At 47.6% G+C, this 18,911-nt stretch overlaps 1 protein-coding gene across 5 annotated transcripts in view; it reads left to right on the top strand.

Annotated features, from left to right (window-relative positions):
- MYO7B (myosin VIIB) overlaps window positions 1–18,911 on the top strand; it is a 79,600-nt gene that overhangs the window by 21,008 nt on the left and 39,681 nt on the right. For all 5 annotated transcript variants that reach the window (XR_004380909.1, XM_032843206.1, XM_032843207.1 and 2 more), the window contains 7 exons: window positions 1,917–1,993; window positions 3,194–3,313; window positions 3,619–3,761; window positions 5,841–6,051; window positions 6,711–6,846; window positions 15,408–15,571; window positions 17,818–17,955. Coding sequence is in view for 4 of the 5 variants with exons in the window: in XM_032843206.1 (XP_032699097.1) it covers window positions 1,917–1,993; window positions 3,194–3,313; window positions 3,619–3,761; window positions 5,841–6,051; window positions 6,711–6,846; window positions 15,408–15,571; window positions 17,818–17,955 (989 nt within the window). In the remaining variant the exon portion in view is untranslated. The remainder of the gene's footprint in view (window positions 1–1,916; window positions 1,994–3,193; window positions 3,314–3,618; window positions 3,762–5,840; window positions 6,052–6,710; window positions 6,847–15,407; window positions 15,572–17,817; window positions 17,956–18,911) is intronic.

An 18,911-nucleotide genomic window follows, 5' to 3' on the forward strand; every position in this document is an offset into this window, starting at 1 on the left:
AAAGATAAGTAGGAACAAAGAAATAAGACATCCTGAGCAAGAGCCATCAGAAATAATAGACAATTGAAATAGAGCCACAAAGATTTCAGACGTTATTATTATTATTGTTACAAATTGTTATTATTAGACACAAATGACAAAGCATCTACACTTGGCTATGTTCAAGGAAATAAAAAGCTAAGCTTGAAGATTTAGACAGGAAACTGGAAACAGAAAACATGACATTATAGATTTTTTAAGGAGTCACATAGAAATTCTAAAATTAAAAAAAATGAACTCAATGGATGATTTTAACAGCCAGTTTTAAAAAATAAATTTTAAAGATTTTTTTTTTAATTTATTTGACAGACAGAGGTCACAAGTAGGCAGAGAGGTGGGCAGAGAGGGGGGGGGAGCAGGCTCCCGGCTGAGCAGAGAGCCCGATGAGGGGCTCAATCCCAGCACCCTGGGGTCATGACCTGAGCTGAAGGCAGAGGCTTAACCCACTGAGCCACCCAGGTGCCCCAAGGTTTTTTAAATTTTTATTTATTTATTAGAGATAGAGAAAGAAGTGAGCACAAACTGGGGGAGAAGGAGAAGCAGACTCCCCACTGAGCAGGGAGCCTGATGTGGGGCTGGATCCCAGGACCCTGAGATCATGACCTGAGCCAAAGGCAGATGCTTAACCTACTGAGCCACCCAGGTGCCCCAAACAGCCAGTTTTACACACATGGAGAAGGAATGTGTAAATGGAGGAAAAGTCAGGACACAGCATGGAAACACGGGGGGGTGGAAAATGTTTAAGAGAGTGGGAGATGTGGAGGACAAGTGAGAAGCAGCAACATACCTTTAATTGACATACAAAAGGAAAAGAAAGAAAGGATGGGGCAAAGGCAATACTGGAAGGAACTATGGCTGATTCTAGAATTCATGAAGGACACCAGTTCATGGAGCAGTGAGGAAAGGACAGAGTTTTCAGTAAACTGGTCCATAAATTTGGACCCCTTTCTCAATCACATCAGGAAATCTCCTCCAGGTGAGTTGTTGCTGTACCCATAGCACCTATCAACTAAACCGGGCACTTCTGTGGGTGACAGGTGGGCACTGACATGCACACAGGGGCATCGGGACATGGAAGAGTATTAGGAATGTGATGTTGAGAGTAAAACCAGGCACTGAAGAATGCAGATCTTATAGATCATTCAATTAGATCCCCCTTAACACAAAATTTAGAAACAGCTGAAATTAAATGCTGTTCCAGGATCAATATTTGGTAGTGAAAGAATAATGGAAACCAAGGAAGTGGTTTCCATGAGTGAGTAGGGAGGAACACGGTCTTAGCAGGAAAGGACCGTGAGGGCTTCAGTGTGGGCCAGGCTCCATATCTTGGCTGTAATAGTGGTTTCACTATTACATACTCATGGAATCATTGTTTTATTATAACATGCCTTTGGATTCTATATACTTTTTTTTATCTGTATGCTTTATTTTATAATTTTTTCAAGTTTGAAAAAGAAAAACTATATATACAGAAACAACACTTTCTCTCTCCTGAAGCCTGGCAGACCTGAGGTGGAGGATCCTGGAAGATGGGGACTGAAATGGGGAGACCAATCAGGAGACTCTTGCAGTAGGGCTGGGCCTGGCTTATAGTTGTGCTCTGTTGATGCCCGCTTACTTGACTGACTGAAGGAACACCATGATCTCGCTGAACAGAGGGGAAGCAGTCTGTTACATTCCTTCACTACTAAGGGGCTGGTAATCCCCAGGGACATTGCCTGCCCAAGAGAAGGTCTGGGAGAGGCAGTGCCACCCACCCAGGGACAAGTGCCCATAATCGCTGGATCTGGGGCTCCCCCAGGCTCAGGTTCTCCTGGGGCCCCTGTCCCATCACTTCAGGCCGGTTTCCCACTCAGGGTCACTGCTTCTCTCCCCAGCTGCAGTCTTCGAGAACCTGGATTCCTCTGACGTGATGGACACACCTGCCTTTCCCACTGTGCTGAAGTTATTGGAGGTAGCCTGGCCATTGTGACTTCCAGCTTCCATTTCTGTGAGGGGTCCCAGAGGCCTGGGCTCACAGCCCCCCAACACTTGATTGTCATTAACCCTTCCCAGGTTCCCACTCCTGCCCCCCACCCCTCTCCCTATCTCTCAACTCAATCCCTGTACCCATCTGGGCACTGCAGGCACTGAGGGTAGCAAGGAAGGTGGGAAGCAGTGTGAGCTACTCTTTAACAAAACAACAAAATGATCAGCCTGGCTTTAACACACATTTCTTCCCAATTCCTGTGTCCCCGCTGCTCTCCAGTGGCCTTCACTCAGCATCCTCACTCCCCACCCCACCTAGTCCCCAAGCCCCCCCCCCCCCCCCCCCCCGCAAGGCCACATAGCCTGGGGCCCTTACACGTGGCCCTTCTCTACCTCCCTTCAACAAGCCCCCACCTGAGTTGTGCTGTTCTGGGAAAGTGGGATGTGCTCATATCAATAGCCCTCCAGGTTATTACAGAGACCAAACGGAGCCTGGACTTGGAGGAAGAATGGCGGCACTGGATAGAGAGATATCTTTGCCCTGGGGTCATTATAATATCCTCCATATCACACCCCATTGACAGTTCTGGTGGGGAATTGATAGCATCAGAAGCAAACAAGCAAAGCAATCACATTTTGCTGCTGATGTTCTTTATTTGGTTCACGGTTCTTTGGGTTCTTGCTGGCTCAGTGTTTCGTGCATGGTGAGAAGGACTGGCCCATCCAGAGTCCTCTTGCTCCCTTAGGCCTCAGACTCCAAGCGGGAGTGGCTTCAATTGGGGCATATCCAGAGGCCAAAGGCCTGGACTCAGAGCCCTCCCTGCCCATTGTTTTCCCAGGTCTGATTATGGCACCAGCCCCTTCCCCAGACCCCAGAAGACCAGCATAGAGCTAGCTGGTAAACCAAGCAGCCAGCATGCCCAGGACCCACTCAGCTTGTGCATCCTTCCTGAACATTCTGACACCCTGGTGCTTAGATGCTGGGCCAGGGCAGACAGATGCTGACCCAAACCTTCATCTGGCCTGACCCTGCTGGATGGCCCCACAGGCGTCTCCCACCCTCTCAGGCCTCGGGCATAGAGTGTCCAGTCACAAAAGAGAACAAGACGTGTCCTAAGTAAGTCCTAGGCATGGAGCCAGACCCTGTCCTGTTAACTGTGATGCGAGTTCCCACCCACCTTTCCAGGTTGAGTACCAGGCGCTCCGGGACTGTCTGATCAAGCATTCCATCATCATCCGAGGGGAGTCTGTCACCAGGCCCCTGAACATCACCCAGGCTGCAGACAGGAGGGATGCCTTTGTCAAGGTACAGAGTTGTGGGAGAAGGGGCTCATATATCTCTTTGTTGAACATGGCTTCTTGCCCTGCTGGGGGAGAGTAGGAAAGAGCAGAGATGGCTGAGTGAGTCCTGACACTGCCAGTCACCAGTCTGGTGACGGTGGGCTTCCTGGCCTCTCTGGCCTTCAGTTTCTTGCCTTTAAAGTAGGGATAGTGCCCTCAGTCGGTCCATGAGATCTGCGTGCGTGCAGCCTTTGTAGGTGAGCTTAGCAATGAGGGGCTGCATTCCTCTTACGCTTCAAAGCCCATGGGCTTTACCCCATGTCTCCTCAGGGCATCTATGGGCACCTCTTCCTGTGGATTGTCAAGAAGATCAACACTGCGATTTTCACTCCACCTGCCCAGGACCCCAAAAATGTACAAAGATCCATTGGCCTCCTGGACATATTTGGCTTTGAAAATTTCCAGAAAAATAGGTATGAAGATCTCAGTTCACCTGCTTTCAGAGACTGGGAGATCAGCTTAGCTCCTCTCTAACTGAGCAAGCTGGAAGGTAAACATTCTGCCCCCCTCTGCCCCCACCATGAGACCAGAAGCAGGAACCCCTCCCACCTTCTCACAGATGTGAGTGTGCTCTGCAGGCCTGAATGTGCCTGCAGTGAGACGGTCTGTGCACCCCTCTGACACCCCCCCCACAGCGAGCTACAAGCATCCCCAAGCGCAAGGCTAAAGCCCTAGCTTTTATCACCTTTTTCGAGCCATCTGCTCTCCTAATGAACTAAAGTGAATGATCACGTGAGGCTGGGGTGAACTGCATCTTTAGATGAACTGTCATACTAGGTAGTGGCAGAAAGCAGGGGATGTGTGCCCATCCCTGACTTCGGAGTTTGGCAAGGGTAAGACAAGGCAGGATACCTCTGATCCTGCATCCCAGTGTCCCAGCACCCCAGACGGGAAGCCCAAGAGCCAGAGGCAGGAGGCAGGTCAGAAAAGTGATGCCTAGCTGGGACTGTGATGAAGGCTGGGGAGAGGAGGAGACAGGGTGCTGAAGAGAGTCAGGCAGTGGAGCTGAATGAGGACAAGTGATGCCCTGGGGCATTATCAAGTGGCAGGAGGATGACAGATCAGGAAAATAAGGACCTTGGGACAAGTAAACAGGAGCTCTCTGGGATTGCAGAATCCCCAGCCATCTGGGGGGCGGGGGGCAGGGCGAAGGCCTGCTCACTGGATGCTGGGGGATGGGCAGGGCTGGCAGAACTCAGCCCAGTGCAAGGGCAGCTCTAAGGCACAGAAACTCAAGTGTGATTCAGATCATTGGTTTCTGTTCCCAAGAACGACAGCTGAGCAGACCACACAACTTAGACAGCTTGGAGGTGGACGAATAATTGGTTGCGGGGCAACTGGTCATTTATACAGGGCCCTTCCTTGAAGGAGCCACAAGCTGGCTTTGCTACAGGGCTCCAGTCCCCTCCTGCAGGTGGCCACTGAGCACTCTCCAGGCAGTGTGCTGGGAGTGGGGGACACGGGGGACCTGTCCCCTCACCTCTTGGGTTAGCAGGTGTTGAACGACCAGGCTCAGGTATGATGAGGATTTGCATATATGAGCAACCCATCCTGAGGAAGATAGTGAGAGCCAAGGGTTGAACAGAACGAGCTGGGCAATGAGGAAGGAGAGGAGGGTGGTAGCAAACGTGAGACCACTCCAAGGCATGGAAGAAGTGGATGCCTTCACAGCGCCATGGGAAGGAGGCCACGGTGACCCAGGCCACTCCCTGGGAGCTGCGGGGAGGCTTTGTACTGTGTCTCTGTCTGAGGAGAATGTGAAAACAGCGGGAAACCTGGGAGGATTGGAAGCCGGGGGACAAGCGGGGCCTGCTCTCCAAAGAGCTCCCCCTAGCAGCATGTGGAGATGTGGGGATGCAGGGAGCCGGCAGGAAGCCACCCCTGGGTTTTTCCCGGCGAATAAGGGGGCCTGGACATAGGCCTCTGCCGTGGAAGTAGAAGAGAGTACACAGGTCAGGGTGCTGTGATGGAGCGAGTGGGAACCAGACTTCGGCAGCTGACTGGAACTGGGGAGGAGGCAGGGAGAGGTGTCAAGCGTGACTCCTTGGTTGGTGACTTGAGCCAGGGGTGGTGAGTGGAGGGATCATTTCTGGAGGTGGGGTGTCCAGGAGGAAGAGCAGCTGGAGGATGGGGTGGGAGCAAGGAGTATGTCTGACTGATGCAAAGCAGCCCAGCAGTCATTACCGTTACCTGGTCTCCCAAATCTCATCTCAACACCAAGACCCCTTGCCCCTGGGGCTGGGGCTGCTACAGGACACCTAGTCCCCTAAGGATGATCTCATGATGACATTCTCCTAGTCTGTCTGCCGTGGGCTGGAGGAGGTTATGGTGGCAGAGACAGAGGGAAGAGGGAGTACACATGTATGGGGATGTGTGTCCGTGGGCATGCATGCATGGCCGGATGCAAATGGCTGGTGGTCAACGCTTCTAGCCAGCTCCAAAAGGAAGCGAGCTGACCTCGCTCCACCTCTGGGTGTGCATTCCCTCCACAGCTTCGAGCAGCTCTGCATCAACTTTGCGAACGAGCACCTGCAGCAGTTCTTTGTGCAGCACGTGTTCACCATGGAGCAGGAGGAATATCTCTCAGAGAACATCGCCTGGGATTACATCCACTACAATGACAATCGGCCCACACTGGACCTGCTGGCCCTCAAGCCCATGAGCATCATCTCCCTCCTGGACGAAGAGAGCCACTTCCCACAGGTAAGCCCCTGAGCCTGCAGACCCTCATGAGGGTGGAGACCCCTGCTCATGGCTCTTGCCCTCAAGGTTGGGAAACTCCCCTGGGGTGGCCCATGGGTCCCTGGGTTGCTGAAAACTCTGCCAGGGATTAGCAGACCAGCCCCAGCCTAAGCAACCTCCTCGCCTGGAGGCTCACCAACCCCACCCTCACTCCCTCTCCCCAGCAGCATGACAGCACGGTCACTGATTATTTACTCTAAGAACGCACCCATGGACCAAGGGCTGCAGGGGTGCAAGAGAGGGAAATGCTTGCCTGCTCACCCTCAAGGAACTCTGCCTGTCCTTAGGGCAGTAAATTTTCAAAATAGTAAGAGTTCAGAGTCCAGAGAAGGGTGAAACCAGGGTTAGGGTACCTAGATAATTGTAAGGAAGGCTGGACGGGGAGAGCTGGCACTGGAAGTTGGCAGACCCATTCTCTGCTTCCAGCTTGGTCCCCATTCACTGAGAGTAGTCACCTATCCCTGGGCAGCAGTTTCCCATCTGTAGAAGGGTCCTCAGTCATTCTGAGCCCGGTTGCTTTGCCTCTGTGAGGAAGCCCCTGAGCCCTGTGGATATGCCAGCTGACCTCCCCATGGCTGGACTCTGGGATGTCAGCCCATAGGGTGTCTGTGTTCTTCCAGGGGACAGATACCACCATGCTGCAAAAACTCAACAACGTCCATGCCAACAACAAGGCCTACCTGCAGCCCAGGAACATCCATGATGGCAGATTTGGCATCATCCACTTTGCGGGTGAGGTGTACTACCAGACAGAAGGTACGTGCAGCTCCTCTCTACTTCCCCTTCCTTCCAAATCTGGATCATTCCAGAAAGGCCATGGGAAGAAAGCTTGAAAGAACATGGTCATTTTGCAGAGCCAGCGATGTGATGGAGGGAATGGGATGGACCATGCATGCTTTGTGATAGCAGTGATAGCTATCAGTGATAGCTCTATTGAGATATAATTCACATATCATGTAATTCACCCATTGTAGCCTCAACTCAATGGTCATTAGTGTATTCACAGAGGTGGGTAACCATTTCCATAAGTTTAGAAGATTTTCATCACTCCAAAATGGAACCTCCAATTAATCATCAGTCTGCATTTTCCCCCAATCCTGGGCAACTGATAATTTCCATCCCTGTGGATTTACCTGTTCTAGACATTTCATACAAATGGACCCAGTGCAATGTGTGGTCTTTGTGGCTGCCTTCTTTCATTTAGCATAATGTTTTTAAGGTTCGTCCATGACATCACATGTATCAGAAAATTATTTCCTTCTATTGTAGTATGATCATATTCCACTGTGTAAATATAGCACATTTCATTTATCTCTTTGTCAGTTGATAAACATTTGCATTGTTTCCACCTTTTGGCTATTATGAATATTGCTGCCATGAATACTCACATGCAAGTTTTTATGTAGGCAAATGTTTTCACTTCTTTGTAGTATATCAGTATATATACTGATATAGGATATATCAGTATATATACTGATATAGGTAATTCTGTATTTATCTTTCTGAGTAATGACCCAACTGTTTTTCTTTTTTTTTTTTAATTTTTATTTTTTATAGACATATAATATATTTTTATCCCCAGGAGTACAAGTCTGTGAATCGCCAGGTTTACACACTTCACAGCACTCACCATAGCATATACCCTCCCCAATGTCCATAACCCCACCCCCCTTCTCCCAACCCCCTTCCCCCGAGTGACACTCAGTTTGTTTTGTGAGATTAAGAGTCACTTATGGTTTGTCTCCCTCCCAATCCCATCTTGTTTCATTTATTCTTCTCATACCCCCTTAACCCCCCGTGTGCATCTCCACTTCCTCATATCAGGGAGATCATATGATAATTGTCTTTCTCCAATTGACTTATTTTGCTAAGCATGATACCCTCTAGTTCCATCCACGTCGTTGCAAATGGAAAGATTTGATTTATTTTGATGGATGCATAGTATTCCATTGTGTATATATACCACATCTTCTTTATCCATTCATCTGTTGATGGACATCTCGGTTCTTTCCATAGTTTGGCTATTGTAGACATTGCTGCTATAAACATTTGGGTGCACGTGCCCCTTCGGATCACTGCGTTTGTATCTTTAGGGTAAATACCCAGTAGTGCAATTGCTGGGTCATAGGGTAGTTCTATTTTCAACATTTTGAGGAACCTCCATGCTGTTTTCCAGAGTGGTTGCACCAGCTTGCATTCCCACCAACAGTGTAGGAGGGTTCCCCTTTCTCCGCATCCTCGCCAGCATCTGTCATTTCCTGACTTGATAATTTTAGCCATTCTGACTGGTGTGAGGTGATATCTCATTGTGGTTTTGATTTGTATTTCCCTGATGACGAGTGATATGGAGCATTTTTTCATGTGTCTTTTGGCCATCTGGATGTCTTCTTTGCAGAAATGTCTGTTCATGTCTTCTGCCCATTTCTTGATTGGATTATTTTGTTCTTTGGGTGTTGAGTTTGCTAAGTTCTTTATAGATTCTGGACACTAGCCCTTTATCTGATATGTCGTTTGCAAATATCTTCTCCTATTCTGTCAGTTGTCTTTTGGTTTTGTTAACTGTTTCCTTTGCTGTGCAAAAGCTTTTGATCTTGATAAAATCCCAATAGTTCATTTTTGCCCTTGCTTCCTTTGCCTTTGGCGATGTTCCTAGGCAGATGTTGCTGCGGCTGAGGTCGAAGAGGTTGCTGCCTGTGTTCTCCTCAAGGATTTTGATGGATTCTTTTCTCACATTGAGGTCCTTCATCCATTTTGAGTCTATTTTCGTGTGTGGTGTAAGGAAATGGTCCAATTTCATTTTTCTGCATGTGGCTGTCCAATTTTCCCAACACCATTTATTGAAGAGGCTGTCTTTTTTCCATTGGACATTCTTTCCTGCTTTGTCGAAGATTAGTTGACCATAGCGTTGAGGGTCTATTTCTGGGCTCTCTATTCTGTTCCATTGACCTATGTGTCTGTTTTTGTGCCAATACCATGCTGTCTTGATGATGACAGCTTTATAATAGAGCTTGAAGTCCGGAATTGTGATTCCACCAGCTTTGGCTTTCTTTTTCAATATTCCTTTGGCTATTCGAGGTCTTTTCTGGTTCCATATAAATTTTAGGATTATTTGTTCCATTTCTTTGAAAAAAATGGATGGTACTTTTGTAGGAATTGCATTAAATGTGTAGATTGCTTTAGGTAGCATAGACATTTTCACAATATTTATTCTTCCAATCCAGGAGCATGGAACATTTTTCCATTTCTTTGTGTCTTCCTCAATTTCTTTCATGAGTACTTTATAGTTTTCTGAGTATAGATTCTTAGCCTCTTTGGTTAGGTTTATTCCTAGGTATCTTATAGTTTTGGGTGCAATTGTAAATAGGAATGACTCCTTAATTTCTCTTTCTTCTGTCTTGTTGTTGGTGTAGAGAAATGCAACTGATTTTGTATCCTGACACTTTACTGAATTCCTGTACAAGTTCTAGCAGTTTTGGAGTGGAGTCTTTTGGGTTTTCCACATATAGTATCATATCATCTGCAAAGAGTGATAGTTTGATTTCTTCTTTGCCGATTTGGATGCCTTTAATTTCCTTTTGTTGTCTGATTGCTAAGGCTAGGACTTCTAGTACTATGTTGAATAGCAGTGGTGATAATGGACATCCCTGCCGTGTTCCTGACCTTAGCGGAAAAGCTTTCAGTTTTTCTCCATTGAGAATGATATTTGCAGTGGGTTTTTCATAGATGGCTTTGATAATATTGAGGTATGTGCCCTCTATCCCTACACTTTGAAGAGTTTTGATCAGGAAGGGATGCTGTACTTTGTCAAATGCCTTTTCAGCATCTATTAAGAGTATCATATGGTTCTTGTTCTTTCTTTTATTAATGTGGTGTATCACATTGATTGATTTGCAGATGTTGAACCAAACTTGCAGCCCTGGAATAAATCCCACTTGATCGTGGTGAATAATCCTTTTAATGTACTGTTGAATCCTATTGGCTAGTATTTTGGTGAGAATTTTCACATCTGTGTTCATCAAGGATATTGGTCTGTAGTTCTCTTTTTTGGTGGGATCCTTGTCTGGTTTTGGGATCAAGGAGATGCTGGCCTCATAAAATGAGTTTGGAAGTTTTCCTTCCATTTCTATTTTTTGGAACAGTTTCAGGAGAATAGGAATTAGTTCTCTTTAAATGTTTGGTAGAATTCCCCCGGGAAGCCGTCTGGCCCTGGGCTTTTGTTTGTTTGGAGATTTTTGATGACTGTTTCAATCTCCTTACTGGTTATGGGTCTGTTCAGGTATCTATTTCTTCCTGGTTCAGTTGTGGTAGTTTATATGTCCCTAGGAATGCATCCATTTCTTCCAGATTGTCAAATTTGTTGGCGTAGAGCTGCTCATAGTATGTTCTTATAATTGTCTGTATTTCTTTGGTGTTAGTTGTGATCTCTCCTCTTTCATTCGTAAATAAATAATATATATAAATAAATATATTAAATATATATAATAAATAAATATATAAATATATATAAATAAATAAAATATATTTATATATAAATAAAATATATTTATTATATTAATTTAATTATATTGTATATATTATATTAATCTTATTAATTCTTTCAAAGAACCAGCTCCTAGTTTCGTTGATTTGTTCTGTTGCTTTTTGGTTTCTATTTCATTGATTTCTGCTCTGATCTTTATGATTTCTCTTCTTCTGCTGGGTTTAGGGTTTCTTTCTTGTTCTTTCTCCAGCTCCTTTAGGTGTAGGGTTAGGTTGTGTACCTGAGACCTTTCTTGTTTCTTGAGAAAGGCTTGTACCGCTATATATTTTCCTCTCAGGACTGCCTTTGTTGTGTCCCACAGATTTTGAACCGTTGTGTTTTCATTATCATTTGTTTCCATGAATTTTTTCAATTCTTCTTTAATTTCCTGGTTGACCCATTCATTCTTTAAAAGGATGCTATTTAGTCTCCATGTATTTGGGTTCTTTCCAAGTTTCCTCTTGTGATTGAGTTCTAGCTTCAGAGCTTTGTGGTCTGAAAATATGCAGGGAATGATCCCAACTTTTGATACCGGTTGAGACCTGATTTAGGACCGAGGATATGATCTATTCTGGAGAATGTTCCATGTGCACTAGAGAAGAATGTGTATTCTATTGCTTTGGGATGAAATATTCTGAATATATCTGTGATGTCCATCTGGTCCAGGGTGTCATTTAAGGCCTTTATTTCCTTGTTGATCTTTTGCTTGGATGATCTGTCCATTTCAGCGAGGGGAGTGTTAAAGTCCCCTACTATTATTGTATTATTGTTGATGTGTTTCTTTGATTTTGTTATTAATTGGTTTATATAGTTGGCTGCTCCCACGTTAGGGGCATAGATATTTAAAATTGTTAGATCTTCTTGTTGGACAGATCCTTTGAGTATGATATAGTGTCCTTCCTCATCTCTTATTATAGTCTTTGGCTTAAAATCTAATTGATCTGATCTAAGGATTGCCACTCCTGCTTTCTTCTGATGTCCATTAGCATGATAAATTGTTTTCCACCCCGACCCAACTGTTTTTCAAAGTGTCTGCACCAGCTTACATTCCCACCAGCAATGTATGAAGGCTCTAATTTTTCCAAATCCTTACCAACACTTACTATTGCCTGTCTTTTTTATGTTAGCCACCCCAGGGTATTTGAAGTGGTATCTCAGTGTAGTGTTGGTTTGTGTTTCCCTGATGCCTTGAGTATCTCTTCATGTGCTTATTGTTCATTTGTATATCATCTTTGGAGAAATGTCTTGTTCAAACCTTTAGCCCATGTTTTAATTAGTTGTCTTTTTATTGTTGAGTTATAAGAGTTCTTTATTTATTCTGGATATAAGTACCTTATCAGATATGTAATCTGCAAATATTTTCTCCTGCTCTCTGAGTCATCTTTTCACTTCTTGATAGTGTCTTTTGAAGCACAAAAGTTTTTCAATTTGATAAAGTCCAATTATCTCTTTTTTCTTTTGTTGTTCATGCTTTTGGTGTCATGACTAAAAAACCACTCTCTGACCCAAGATTTACCTCTGTGTTTTCTTCCAAGAGTTCTTTAGTTTTAACTTTTTATTTAGGTCTTTGATTCATTTTGAGTTAATTTTTATTTATGCTAAGATAGGCTCGGGCATGGTTTTGACTGGAGAAATAAAGGCCTGGGGTGATTAAATCTATTGGTGTTCTTAGAAAAATGAGAAATGTAGTCAGTGTGCAGCTGTGGTCAGGATAATGGGTCAGGAAGCCATAGCAGCATCTCTGTGGCTCATACGGAGAAATGAGGAGGAGCTCTGGTCTGTATAACTGGAAACTCAAAGTCAGGGATGATCTGTGCATACTTTTCAGTTGGAGAAACAAGGCAGTAGGAGGGACTGACACTTTCACATTAGAAGAGGTGAGGTGTTGGGAGGTCAGGGGATCATTTCTATTGTAGAATGAGAAGGTGGTGGCTCCTTCATTGTCCCCACCTGGCCCTGGCTTTGGGGCTCTTCAGAAAGGGGAGACCAGAGCTAGTGGGACCTGCAAGGTCCCAGAACATAATACACTGAGTCCCTCCCAGCCTCCATCGACAATTCAAGGCCAATTTTTATTATTTGAAGTGACATAAAACTATTGTTGTGTATGCTATGATTAAGACAGCTTCTTTGTAGACTTTCTGAATGGAAAATTCTATTAATGTTCATTAAAGCTGACCCTGCTAGTTTTTCTTTGGGTGCCATGCTGTGCTGATGAACTAAGCCCCACTTACTCTGCCTACTGGGGGATTGAGCCTGTGGTGCCTCAGTGCACCCCTCCCTTTGAGAACACCCCAAGTTGGGGAGGCTCTGCCTAAGCCTAGAGAGGCACAGAGTGCCACCAAGTGTCTGCTCATCCTCCATATGCAGAGGGCAACCTCCCCAGCATGCAGCTGGGAAAAACCTTTGTGTGCACAGCACATGCTCACTCTTGTCACCCCCAGTTCTGTGAGTCCTCGTGGTGCCCTGGAGCTCCTGGTACAGTGCCTTCCCCCCATAGGCATTAGGGGCAGAGGTGGGGAAAATTGGCTTCCTTCGCCCCGACTCAGTCTCCCTAACCCCCGACCAGACTGTGCAGGTTTGCACAGAGCAACCCCGTAAAAGGTGGCGTCACTTAAAGGGGCACAGTGGGAGAGGAAACTCAGGGTCATGCCCTTGTGGGGTCAACTCTAGATGTCCCAGGAGTGTAGCCCTACAGCAGACCCCAAACCCTCACCAGCCTGGTTTTGAGAAGCAGCTCTTCTTCATCATCTTCTCGGTGATCCTGTGTCCCACTTTAGGGCATGTCCATTCTTACCCATGCCCAGCATCATGCCTCTGTTAGTAGTTGGCTAGGACTGCCATACCAAATCTTCCCAGGTGGGAACAGAGATGCACTTCCTCATGGTTCTAGAGGTCAGAAGTCCAAGATTAAGGTGTGGTTGGTTCTTTCTGATGTTTCTGGCATCTTTAGTGTCTTTATCCATCTGTGTTCTAATCTCTTCTTATAGGACATCAGTCACACTGGAGTATGGCCACCCAAATAGCCTCATTTTAACTTAATCTCCCCTGTAAAGGTCCCATCTCTACATATAGTCGTAGTCTGCGATACTGGCAATTAGAATATCAACATATGGATTTGGGAGGGATGCAACTCAGCCCCATAACAATGCCCCCCACTCAATTTCTGGATTCTCAGTCTTTAGGCTGGAGGGACCCCTGGCCCTAGCAGGACCTTCTAGGACTGCAGAGCAGGGCTGGTGGAGGGGCCAGGGCTACCAGGCCCTCAGATCCTCCTTAGCAAGCACAGATATGTTTGGTTCCTAAACCCATTCTGTTAGAGAGCACACATGCACTCACACACACATTCACACACTGCCTAAAGGGATACATTCTGTCCCAAGACCTGTGCAGTTTGAACTCATAATGAGGAGGGAAATGTGCCCTAAGGACCTCCTAATCAGAGCCACAAACCTATCCTTCAGCTAGTAAGACAAGTGGTTTGAATGCCTTCCCTCTTTCCATTTTGGGCTCCCAGAAAGAGCAGAGTAGCTTTCCCCCTATGCAGGTTTTGCAGGACATTGGAAGTAACACACACACACCCACAACACACACACACAGACTGGCTGGCTGGGGCTGTATGCAGATACTCCCAGAGCTGCGTCTGGGCTCAAGGGCAAGGGCAGGAGTGGCCATACCTCCCTCTCCAGACTGCAAGCTCTCTGGACATTACCAGGCTGCCAGATTTTCAGGGCTTACTGGTGGGGGCGGGAGGCTTCTTCACTCTGTCCTTTAACTTCTTTTCTTTGTAGCTCCTTTATATGAATAAGTAGTTGCTCCAATCAGACCTGCTCAAGGTCACCCAGAAATTTAGTGGGCCAGAGCCCTCATGAGAGGCCCCAGGCATCTCACTGCAGAGAGGTCTAAACTGTATCATGAAGGGATGCACCATCTACCATGGCCACTGGTCGGCTCTGGAGCTGGTCGCTGTGTACTTGGGAGTTACTGTGATGGCTATGGCTGGAGGTGTCGGACCTGAGCCACTCCTGTCCATGGTGCACCCAGGGAGGGCTCCAGCTGGCAAAGAGGAGGAAAAGTCCTCAGGCCACCCCCTTACCTGAGTAGTAGGGCCCATGAGAAAGGTCCCACAGAGACCAGGGGATCCCCAGGAGGGCCCTGGGGAGCCTCCTGGAATAAATAATGCTTGAGCTGGTCTTGAGAATGAGCCGGAGCTGGCTTGGCTGGATAAGCAGGGAAGAGTGTCCAGCAGCACCTGGTGGGGGCTGGAGGTATGGGAGAGCTGGAGCCTCTGGGGTGCTTTGGCGCCAGAGGGGTACAGGGCCACAGGGGCCCCAGGAGATGAGGGAGGGGATGAGGAAGTCATGCTCTGATGGCAGAATAGCAGAGAATGGGTTCAGGCAGGGTGACACAGCAGCGTGCAGCTCCAGGATGGTCCCGGTTCCCGGGCCATGAGCCCGGAAGCGTGGGACAGAGAGCAGAGGGGTGGGCTGTGATTCAAGCAGAAGAAATGGCCATGGCTTAGACAGGGGGTTGTGATGTGGATGGTGGGTGCAGGGGCTGGAGAGTTTAAATGTAGGTGTGACACATTGGTGCTGGGAAGAGCTGAATTCAGGTCCCAGGTGCAAGGAGCTCTGCTGACTGGACAGGGAGATCAAGGGAGGGATGGAAAGGGCAGCTTCGGTGGGGGCTCCTCCGGGCATCTTGAGATAAGCAGAGTCCCCACCTTATTGCCTTCCATTCCCCTGTGGGTCAGAGGGGATGGCTGAACTGGGCTTGCAGGTGGGCTCTCCTTCTCCCACAGGCTTCCTGGAGAAGAATCGAGATGTACTGAGCACAGATATCCTCACCCTGGTCTACTCCTCCAAAAACAAGTTCCTGAGGGAGATATTCAAGCTGGAGTCAGCAGAGACCAAGCTGGGCCATGGTACCATCATCCAGGCAAAGACAGGGAGCCAGCTCTTCAAGGTGGGCTCCCATGGGTGCCCTGCCAGTGCCTCCTGGGTCTCTCAGCCCTTAGGGCCTTGGGGGTCAGATGTGCATGCACAGAGAAGACCTATCACCTGGGGTCTCAGCTGTTTATTCAGGGCCCAGAAGTGAGTGTAAAACAGGAGTGGGGTGCTACTACTGCTGTGTGGATGGCGGTAAGAGGACAGGTGCCTGTGGATATGCCTACTTCTGAGTGTGTGGTGGTCCAGTGGGGGCACATCTGCTTTCGTTAATTGTATTTTTCTATACTGGTCTCTGTGCATATGTTGTGTGTGTGTGTGGTGTGTGTATTGTGTGGTATGTGTGTACAGTGCATGTGTTTTATGCAGTGTCTGTGGGGAGTACGTGTGGTGTTTGTGGTATTTGGTGTGTGTGGGGATTGGGGTTAGGGGTGTATTTTGTGTGATGTATGTGGTGTGTGTGGTGTGTGTATGGATATATGTTTGTGGTATGAGATATGTGTGGTATGTGGGGGAGTGTACTATAGTACATATGGTAGGTATGTGTATGGTGTGGGAGCTGGAGGGTAGTATATGTGGGATGTGCAAGATGTGTGTATGGTATGGGATTTGTGGTGTGTGCACATGTGTGCTATGGCATGTACAATGTGCATATGTGATATGTGACGTGTGGTGACATGTGTGTGTCTGTGGTATGATATGTGTGTTTTATATGTATGGGGTGTGTGGTGTGTATGAGGGTGTGTGTGCTATGGTGTGTATGGTATGTATGTGTGATGTGTGTGGTATGTGTGGTGTGTGTGGGTGGGTACGGGGTGTGTGCTGTGACAGCAGAAGCACTAAGGGCTGCTGACCAGAATGGTGGGCAGCAGAGAGCCCCCAGTTCTCCTCAGGGCAGCCTAGGATTTCCTGGGAGGGTGAGGGTCTGCCTACCCACTCCTTGCCATGCTTCCACCCCTTAAGAATGACTATTCCAGAAAAGCTCCATGCATCGTCTAGTGAGGAGCTCCTCCAGCCCTGGCCAGTGAAGCGGGGCTAGCTGAGTGGTTCAGGAATTGGGGTATTGTCCGAGGAAACTGCACTCTGTGCCTTGCATTCAGCACTGGCCACAGTGAGGTGCTCTTGACCTTTCATTGTGCTCCACCTGACCTCTGGAGGAGGCCTCTCCAGAGACCTCAGTGCCCAGGACCCACCATGTGCAGAGCTGGCCTGGGGAGGCACCAAGGAGCCATGAGGCTGGGCAGGAATTGCCCAGGCTGGACCCTGTGTCTCACTGAGCTAGGCTAAACTCTCCCCATCTGAGGCCAGAGTACAGGCTTGTCCTGGCTCTGCGGGGGAGTGGGGGGGTGGGGGGGTGAGAGCATGTCCTGGAGATTTCAGGGAACAAGAGGACAGCAAGTGAAATGCACATTATTTTACAAACCAGGACAACAAGAAAATGCTGCCCATTGGTATTACAAGGTGCTGATGATTGCATCCTCTTCTCAGAAGTGTTAAGACTTGTGTCACCAATTAATGCAATTTGGCACTACATACCTTTGCTAGGGTGCATTTGACTTGGGAAGGGTTTGATCAGAGAGCATCACCCAAGATCAGCATTGCACAAAGCACACACTGAGCCAGCTGGGGGCTTGCACTGGCTTCCTTTTGCATCCATAATTTTGTCACATCTACTTTAAAACAAAACACATGGGTGTGCCTGGGTGGCTCAGTCGTTAAGCATCTGACTTCAGCTCAGATCATGATCCCAGGGTCCTGGTATCAGAGCGAGCCCCTTGTCAGGGCTCCCTGCTCAGTGGGAAGCCTGCTTCTCCCTCCCCCACTCCCCCTACTTGTATTCCCTCTCTCGCTGTCTCTCTCTCTGTCAAAAATAAATATATAAAACTTTAAAAAAAATAAAATAAAACAATATACATGTACTACAATCTTAAAATGTGCACTATAAAACATTTTTTTAAAAACATACAAAACCGATACAAAAACTAAAAACATTGAAGGGCAGAGGTAAAAAGTAAATGTTGCCAGTTTTCACATTCTTTCCCACTCTGTTGTATCATCTTGCACACCCCACTTGGGTGACCCCACCCCTGGACAGGATACCTTGCCCCATCTTACCCGCCAGAACCTATGATGGGCCAGTGTATGAGGGGCTGAAAGAATGCAGCCCTGGCTATCTGGGACCTTGGCAGAAGCCCTCACCTGGGTCAGCTGTGCCCCAGGCCAAGCTGCCCAGCCCCCCACTTATGCCTGTTTTTCTGCCTGCAGTCCACAGACCCCAGCAAGCGGCCCTCCACGTTGGCCAGCCAGTTCAAAAAGTCCCTGGACCAGCTGATGAAAATCCTAACCAGCTGCCAGCCCTACTTCATCCGCTGCATCAAACCCAACGAGTACAAAAAGCCGCTGGTAATGAGGGGAGGCTAGGGGCATGCGGGCGAGAGAAGGGGCATCTATTAGATGAGTCTGATGGTATCTAGGGTCACATCTCTCCCTTCAGCGGGCCTGGTCAGCATGAGAGCTCTCTGCCCCCATTCTAGAGATGGGGACACTGAAGAAAGGTGACCAGTCTAGACCACTGAAAGATCAGTGATTGGCTAGGCTTTTGATAATCCAGAGCTCTGCTGTCTCAGTCCACCATTCAGGCTGTGTGCACTTGGCCAGGCGATTTACTTCTTTGAGTCTGTTTTCTGTAAAGTCAGAATTGTGCCTGCCTGGGGGAGGGGGCAGAAGCAGCAAGAACTATACGTGATGTTTTGGCAAATCTGCATGTGTAAACCTCACTCAATAAGGCGCTAAGGGGCCGCAACTGGTACTAGAATGTCAGAGGCTGGCAAGCTGATGGTCACCAAGACCTGAGGCCAAGCGGCTCTTGGCCAAGCAGCTCTTTGAAGAGTGGTTTTATCCGCATATACATAGTGTGGGGTTGGAGCCAGGTGCCTGCCCAGGAGTCCCAAATCTGTGGGCTTGGGGATCCCACCCAGAGGCTGAAATTCAAGACTCCCAAACTGGGAGATGTCATCTCAAGGGAGATAAAAATGACTCAAAATATTTTATAAGGAGAAAAATTAATATTACATTAATTATATTTTTGAATAGAATGAAACTATAGAAAATTGGGACTGGCCTAGGAAATCCAGAATGTATCTTCTTTAGAGGCGCAATACCTATATTTAGATAATAACTGTGCTCCCCGGAGGCTCTCTGCCCACACCCACATCTCCCGCTGGCGGAGCTGTGAGACAGGAGGGCGGGGCCTGAGGCTGATGTTCCTGTTTCTACCAGTCTCTCTGAGACCAAGGCTGCTGTGGGCGGGGCGGGGAGGGGAGGGGAGGGGGCAGAGGGGAGGGGAGGGGAGGGGGCAG

This window comes from Lontra canadensis, unplaced genomic scaffold (genome assembly GCF_010015895.1).
Source record: "Lontra canadensis isolate GAN:19392208 unplaced genomic scaffold, GSC_riverotter_1.0 scaffold136, whole genome shotgun sequence".
Lineage (NCBI taxonomy): Eukaryota > Metazoa > Chordata > Mammalia > Carnivora > Mustelidae > Lontra > Lontra canadensis.